This window comes from Otolemur garnettii, unplaced genomic scaffold, assembly GCF_000181295.1.
Source record: "Otolemur garnettii isolate 467f Iridium unplaced genomic scaffold, OtoGar3 scaffold00128, whole genome shotgun sequence".
NCBI classification, from domain to species: domain Eukaryota; kingdom Metazoa; phylum Chordata; class Mammalia; order Primates; family Galagidae; genus Otolemur; species Otolemur garnettii.
The window spans coordinates 5,629,964-5,638,468 of record NW_003852523.1 but is presented as its reverse complement, the minus strand read 5'-3'; the positions used below and the strand labels follow the sequence as shown (position 1 = coordinate 5,638,468).

General features: G+C 43.5%; 1 protein-coding gene across 1 annotated transcript in view; it reads right to left on the bottom strand.

Moving 5' to 3' along the window:
* Window positions 1-8,505, bottom strand: part of PCNT (pericentrin) — a 133,034-nt gene that overhangs the window by 62,668 nt on the left and 61,861 nt on the right. The window contains 2 exon segments of the mRNA XM_023518087.1: window positions 893-1,044; window positions 6,212-6,358. Coding sequence (XP_023373855.1) covers window positions 893-1,044; window positions 6,212-6,358 — 299 coding nt within the window.

Genomic DNA, 8,505 nt, shown 5'->3' with positions numbered 1-8,505 from the left:
CTATTTTTTGGTTGCAGCCGTCGTTGTTTGGCGGGTCCGGGCTGGGGATTCGAACCCGCCACCTTAGGTGTACGTGGCTGACGCCTTAGCCGGTTGAGCTATAGGCGCCGAGCCAGGAAATTGCATCTTAAGTAAGATTTTCCCCATAGCACCAAGGGCTAGATAGATCCACAACATAGCACTGAACCCACAGGTGGGGCAGCACTCAGGACCAGGGACAAGCCTATGCTCATAGTAGCAGCTGCAAGACACACAGAAAATTGCGAGAGGGAGCCCCATGTGCTATACATGTGAATGCCTGACACCTGAGCCCACCTGAGAGTGCCTGCCGCAGTTCCCCAGGCACAGGCATGCTCGGGTATGTCCAGAGCACATGCGTCCACCAGGCGGGGCTGCAACACCCAAACGGGACTCCACAGAAGAGAAACAATCCGACTAGCTACGCCCACATGGCAGGCTGCAGAGGGGCACATGCCGCAGAGCCAGGTGCTTGGAGCCCACCCACCAGGAGCCGCTTCTCTGTGGGCCATGGACAGGCACCTCTGTTGAGGCAGGATGAAGACATGTCACGTGGACACCGACACCAGGGAGGAGGGGCTGCAGGGTACCAGAGCTTCCGAAGATAGCAGTTGGAGGCTTTTAATTTGACAAAAACAAGATTTAACTAGAAAAGGGCAGGTACACAGGTATGAACCAAATTACTAAGGATATTTTTCAATGTCTAAAACCTGGTTAAATGAGAACAATGATGTGGTCCAAGGCTCCACATCTGCAATACCACATGAGCAAGGGAGCCGGAGAACAGCAAGTGAGGAGCTGATGGTATCTGAGCAACCTGGCAGGTGCCAGGGGCACCAAATTCAGGTACCGCAGGAAGGAGGCTCACACTGACCTTTCACTGTGAGACAGGTCAGCATCAGTCTTGAGCATGGAGATAAGGTTCTCACCCTCCTGGTTTTCCCTTTCACGCCTTTGCCGCAGTGTCTCCAGTTCAGAATGACACTCTTCTACCTTGTGACTTAAAGATAAAACTTGTTCTTTCAGCTGTTGAGAAAAATTGTTAAACCTTGAGTTAAAACCATTTAAAGCCAAGCATGGTGGCTCAGGCCTGGGACCTGGCACTCTGGGAAGCTGAGGCAGGAAGATCTGGAGCCCAGGAATTCGAGGCTACAGTGAGCTGTGAGGATACCTGCACTCTACCCAAGGCAACAGACCAAGACCCTGTTTTGGAAAAAAAATTTTTATTGGATAAAAATATGCCAAGCATGGTGGTGGTGCCTACAGTCCTACCTACTTGGGAGGCCAAGGCATGAGGATCACTGAAGACCAGGAGTTTGAGGCTGCAGTAAGCTGTAACAACACTGCTGCACTCTAACCAGGGGAAAAAGCAAACCCTGTTTCTAAAATAACAAGCCACACACAAAAACAATTCAATTAAAAACAAATGGCCATAAGGGACTTTCAGCATAACTTTCAGGATTACAGACCATCCCAGTTTACAATAGTTTGAAATGATTTCAATCATGTTGAAATGATGATGGTACAAGAGAAACAGAAAACATAAATACTCCTATTGAATTTTTAAAATTAAACCGCTTCCCACAATGAAAACTTTAAGATTGGAATGCTTTTAGCTTAAATGTTTAGTGGAGTATTTATGGAACAGATAATCCCAGATAATGACAATCTTACCCAAATTCTTACAGAGAACAAAGGGGGAGCCCTTTTCACTGGCCTTGTGCCAAAAGCTATAATGGCACACAGAAACCCAAAAGCTATAAAAGGAGTATCAGAAAATAAAAATGAGTCACATATGAAAATCATAACCACATTAGCTTTGTTTGTTTGTTTTTGAGATAATCTCACTCTATGTCCTAGGTAGAGTGCTGTGGCATCATAGCTCACAGCAACTTCAAACTCCTGGGCTCAAGCAATTCTGTTGTCTCAGTCTCCCAAATAGCTAGGACTATAGGTACCCACCATAACATCCAGGTAGTTTTTCTATTTTTAATAAAGATGGAGTCTTGCTCTTGCTCAGGTTGGTCTCAAACTCAACTCCTAAGCTCAGGTGATCCACCTACCTGGCTTCCCAGAGTGCTGGGATTACAGGTGTGAGCTACCGCACCAGGCCCCACACTAGTTTTATTATAAATACAGAAGGTTTGATGTTAGAAAAATCAATTAAAGTTCACATTAACAGATTCATAAATGAAGAAAAGTGAATAAATTTAATATCCATTCATAATTTTAAAAATCTATCACAAACTAAGAATATAAGAAAACATCCTCAACCTGAAAAAATTCCAACACTCACAGCAGACATTGTCCTGGACAAAACATGGTAGTGTTTGCACTGAGGTCACACATGCTGGGGCTCCCCTATATTCCGTAAACTTCCATGTGGAAGCATGATCAAAATATCTAAAGGATATAAACACAAATCTAACAAGACAGACCTTTGGAGAATTTATAAAATTCAAGTGAGACAAATCAACAAACACAGATAAAAAGAGACAACTCCAAAATTGTATGCAGAGGCCTCTGCAGCACAAGGACATCAGCCCTGTCACAAGATGCAGACTCAAGAGTGCTGCTAAGGGTTTCCAGGGCAGGAGGGGCCAAAAGAGTCGGGGTCTTGCAGACAGGGCAGGCACTGGGACACATCTAAGGGAAGCAGAGTGGCCAGAGGCCTAAGAGCAAGTATGACCCCAGCCAGCCAGGCGGTGGGGTAGAGGACAGGCTGGAAGCAGTCCTTGTGCATGAATCCACACAAGACACACACCCACCAGGAGGATTAAAAAGTTCAATCATGAGCTACATCAATCCTGCAGATTATCTAAATGAAAGAAGAGGCTCGGCGCCTATAGCTCAACCGGCTAAGGCGCCAGCCACGTACACCTAAGGTGGCGGGTTCGAATCCCCAGCCCGGACCCGCCAAACAACAATGACGGCTGCAACCAAAAAATAGCCAGGCGTTGTGGCGGGCGCCTGTGGTCCCAGCTACTTGGGAGGCTGAGGCAGGAGACTCTCTTGAGCCCAGGAGTTGGAGGTTGCTATGAGCTGTGATGCCATGGCACTCTACCCAGGGGGACAGCTTGAGGCTCTGTCTCAAAAAATAAATAAATAAATAAATAAATGAAAGAAGAAAGGGTATCATAAGCAAGGTATAGAAAATTCAAACTCTAAGGAAAAAAGGGATACAGCATAGTTAAATTCATCAACAAAGAACTTTTATTCATCAAAACAAACCAAAAAGAAGGAAAAAACATAAATGAGAAGAAATTCAAATATACAAAGAATTTAAGTCGGTAAGAAAAAGATGAAAAATTTTTTCAAAATTAGCTTCACACCCGTAACTCAGGGGTTAGAGCACTGGCCACATGCACCGGGGCTGGTGGGTTCAAACCCAGCGCAGGCCTGCTAAACAACAATGTGACAGCTATAACAAAAAAAATGGCCAGGCATTATGGCAGGCGCCTGTAGTCCCAGCTATTTGGGAGGCTGAGGCAAGAGAATTGCTTAAGCCTAAGAATTTGAAGTTGCTATGAGCTGTGATGCCACATCACTCTAGTGAGGGAACCACAGTAACATTCTGTCTCAAAAAAACAAAAAAAGAAATTATTTTAAAATAAAAAAACAATAAAAGATACAACCAGTGATTAAAAAGGAAAACAAAAGGGCCATAGCATGTTAACTGTGCTCAATCTCACTAGTAAACAAGAAAACACATATTAAGGTCACATGATACACCACTTTACAGCCACAAAGCTGTGGCAAAAATTAAAAGCAGAAACGTCCGAGTGATGGCAAAAACACAGTTCCAACACTGTGGGTTCAACCCCAGCCCAGGTCTGCTAAACAATGACAACTGCAACAAAAAATAGCCAAGCATTGTGGTGGGTACCTGTAGTCCCAGCTACTTGGTAGGCTGAGGCAAGAGAATCACTTAAGCCCAAGAGTTTGAGGTTGCTGTAAGCTGTGATGCCACAGCACTCTACCGAGGGCAACATAGTGAGACTGTCTAGAAAAAAGAAAGAAAGAAAGAAAGAAAGAAAGAAAGAAAGAAAGAAAGAAAGAAAGAAAGATAGATAGATAGATGCATATACAAGCTAGGCAAGGTGGCTCACACCTGTAATCCTAATACTCTGGGAGGCCAAGCTAGATAGACTGCTTGAGCTCACGAGTTCCAGGCCAGGCTGAGCAAAAGCAAGATCTTGTCATTACTAAAAATAGAAAAACTGAGGCAAGATCACTTGAGCCCAAAAGGTGGAGGTTGCTATGAGCTATGGCACCATAGCACTTTATCTACCCAGGGCCACAGTTTGAGACTTTGTTTCAAAAAAAAAAAAAAAAAGAAAAGAAAAGAAATGTATCTATCATATCATAGCAGAACTGCCTGTTACTTTGAAGAAAAAGTTTAAGAAACACTTGGAAAGGGCCTTTTTCCCACCAGGCTTAGACAAGGTTGCACTCCTCAGCCCCAACCCCTACTCACTCTGGGCCCCTCCTAGCACTTTGTACACAGCACCAGCCTCCCAGCTGAGAAGGGGCTTCTGGGGCTGCCCTGTCCATTTGGTAGAGGGTAATCAATATCCTACCAAAACACTCTGCCACTCTGTCCCATGGAATTTTGGGAAACTCACAGAAACTCTCCTGGATCTCAGAGTCCTAAGGCAACTATCTGTACAGTGGACAGGAGAGAAGTATACAGAAATGAGGAAATTCTGTGATGCTCAGTACAGCAATCTGCACACATGACAAGCAAATGACACCTGCACTTACTCTATTAAGTTCACAGCCAGTGGGACTGTCTCTAAAAACAGCATGGAAACACATCTGCATTTTCCAAGTGATAAAGAACAACTTAACAACAAAAGCAATAACTCAATTCAAAATGGGCAAAGGCCCTGAAAAGACATTTCTCCAAAGATTACATAGCCAATAAGCACATGAAAAGATGCTCATCGTCACTGACCACTAGGGAAATGCAAATCAAAACTATGCTATCCCCTCACACCCAACCAGTATGGTTATGATCATAAAAACAAGATGAGGATGCTGGTGAGGATGTGTGCTGTGGGCAGGAACAGAAGATTCTACAGTTGCTATGGAAAGCAGTTCTCTGGTTCCTCAACATAAACACACAGTTACCAAATGGTTCAGCAATTCAATTCCTAGGTACACACCCAAAAAATTAAAGGAAGCATCCTAACAGATACTTGTATACCAATGTTCTAATATCCAAAAGGTGGAAACAATCTAAGTGTCTATCAACAGCTAAAGAGATAAAATGTGGCATATACACACAATGAAATATTATTAAGCCATGAAATGGGACAAAATTCTGATACATGCTACAGCCTGGATGATCTAAGGGAAACAAAATAGTCACAAAAGGACAACCTTGTATGACCCTCCATGAGGCCCCTGGAGTCCCTACAGTCACAGAGGCAGGAAGGAGAAAGGTGGGTGTTGGGTTGGGGGGTGTGGAAAGTTCTTGTTTGATAGGGACAGAGTTTTAGAAACATTATAAACATACTTTTTAAATTTATTTATTTATTTTGAGACAGAGTCTCATTTTATCACCCTGGGTAGAGTGCTATGGTGTCATAGCTCACAGCAACCTCAAATTCCAGAACTCAAGTGATCCTCTTGCCTCTGCCTCCTGAGTAGCTGGGACTATAGGAGCCTGCCACAACACCCAGCTAGTTTTTCATTTCTATTTTTAGTATAGATAGGGTCTCATTCTTGCTGAGGCTGGTCTCAAACTCCTGAGCTCAAGCAGTCCTCCCCCCTCAGCCTCCCAGAGTGCTAGGAATATAGGCATGAGCCACTGCACCTGGCCACATTTTTATTTTTTGAGACAGGGTTTGGCATTGTCACCCAGGCTGGAATACAGTGGTATCACCATAGCGCACTATAGTCTCAAGACTTCTGGGCTCAAGTGATCTACCCATCTCAGCCTCCCAAAGTGTTGGGACTTCAGGTGGGAGCCACCATGCCTGGCCTATGAACAAACTTTATGAGATTGAATATATGTTATGTATATATACATCATATTACATATAAATGATATATACAAAGTATAATAGATAATATGATAGATAATATACAAACAACATATGTAATATATAAAACACTTTATATATATAAAAATAATCTCACCACCAAAAAATGCAAAGACAGTGAGGAGAAGGTACATTCCACACACCTGCTGAATTTGGTTGTTCTTCTCCTGAAGCTGCAGGGACAAAGACTCTGTCTCCTCAGGGCAAAGAGGTTGAGCCCTCTCACTCTCAAGTCTATATGTCTCCTGTTCTGCATGCAAAGCAGCTTTCTTTTCACTGTCAAATTCACCCTGTATGCAATAACAACAAAAAGTATCATTAAGGTTGACTTTTACACTTATTCATTTCTCTGCTGTGAGCTAGAATTTAGTACATTCAGCACACATTTATCCCCCACTCACACCAAGAGAAGGGATAAGAACACAGGCTAAGGCGGCCACCCACAGCAAATGTGGACTTTAGGGGAGCTTACTGTAGAGAATGTAAGAGAAATTCTCCTTTCAAGGACAACGCACTAGGCTCGGCACCTATAGCTCAACCGGCTAAGGCGCCAGCCACGTACACCTAAGGTGGCGGGTTCGAATCCCCAGCCCGGACCCGCCAAACAACAATGACGGCTGCAACCAAAAAATAGCCTGGCGTTGTGGCGGGCGCCTGTGGTCCCAGCTGCTTGGGAGGCGGAGGCAGGAGACTCGCTTGAGCCCAGGAGTTGGAGGTTGCTGTGAGCTGTAATGCCATGGCACTCTACCCAGGGGGACAGCTTGAGGCTCTGTCTCAAAAAAAAAAAAAAAAAAAAAGGACAACGCACTAAATGGAACAGAAGCTTGCAGTGGCAACAGCTTTGTGTGACAAACAGCTTGCCATCTTTCCCAAAAAGCAATGGGTTCTTACTCTAACAGTCAGAGTAAGAAATGCACCATTGTTAGGGGATTATAACCATGAAAATCTAAGATTTTTAGAAACCTAGTTTCCTTCAGTCTTAAAAGATAAAACCACTTTCGCCATCAGAAAAATAAGCCTTGGGGTGACTGAGCTTACCCTAATCCCACCCTTCCTCTCCAACCTCTGCTATAGCCACAGGTGAGGGCATGGAGTGGACTTTGGGCTCCTCAAGAGCACCATCCCATCACCTGCCACTTACTAACCTGCCTGGCAGCTCACAGGAGGACCCTTGTCAGGGCTGGTCTTCACGAAACTGGAGCCAGAGCTCACCCTGTGCAAACAACTCTACCTCCAGGTAGTCTGTTGAAGACAATCAGTGGCAGCTGTTTAACATCACAGCCACCTGCAGTGGAGATGTCACCTGGGACTAGTAAGAGGCTGATCAAAACACTTAAAAAGAAACACTGGAGAATGAGATGTCCTTAGGGGGCTTTGAAAAGCTCCAGCATATTCTAGGAATGGACACGACCTGAACATGTGCAGGGCAGTGCTGTGCAAGAGAGCCCTGAGCTGGCCTTCCCCTTCCAGCACTGAACGCTGCCCACCAGAGCACAGAAGGTGTGTCCCAACACATATACACAGAATCCTCCATAAAGAGAAAAAATATATTAAAAAGATCTGACTAGATATTCTGGAACTGAAAAGCACAATTACTGAAATGAAAAATTTACTAGGAAACCCAATAGCAGATTCAAGTAGACAGAAAAAAGAATGAGCAAACTTGAACATAGGTTGGCTAAGATTATCCAGTCAGGGGTAGAAGAAAAACGAAGAAAATTAAGTAGAACCTCAAAGGCCTGTGAAATGCTCTCAAGGCAACCAACATATAGATAATAGAAGGAAAGGAGAAAAGGAAAAGGGAAGACAGAATGCTTAGCAATACAAGGGGCAAATATTTCTGAAATTTGATGGGAAAAAAAATTTATCTACACATACATGAAGCTCAATGAATTCCAACTAGGATAAACTCAAAGTGATCCTGTAACCTATACACATAATTTAATTTTTGAAAGACAATAAATCTTAAGAGCAGCAATTCATCACAAGAGGCCTCCAATAAGATTAACAGCTAACTTCTCATCAGAACCCAGAGTCCAAAGGCAGTGGGACAGCATATCCAAAGTACTCAAAGAATTCTGAGTACTTTGAACCAAGAATTCTGTATTTGTCCGGGTGTGGTGGCTCATGCCTATAATCCCAGCACTCTGGGAGCCTGAGGTGAGAGGATTGCTTGAGCTCAGGAGTTTGAGCCCAGCCTGAACAAAATGAGACCCTGTCTCTAAAACAGAATTAAGTAAACAAAATCAAGTTGGTATTAATGTAAACCAGACTGTTATAAGGTGTTTATTGTACTTCCCAGGGGAAGCACTAAAAAAAATACTCAAAAAAATATAAAGTAGTCCCTCCTCACTTGTAGTTCAGTTACCCAAGGTCAACTTCAGTCTGAAGATATATATATATCTATATACATATATATATAGATTTTTTTTTTTTT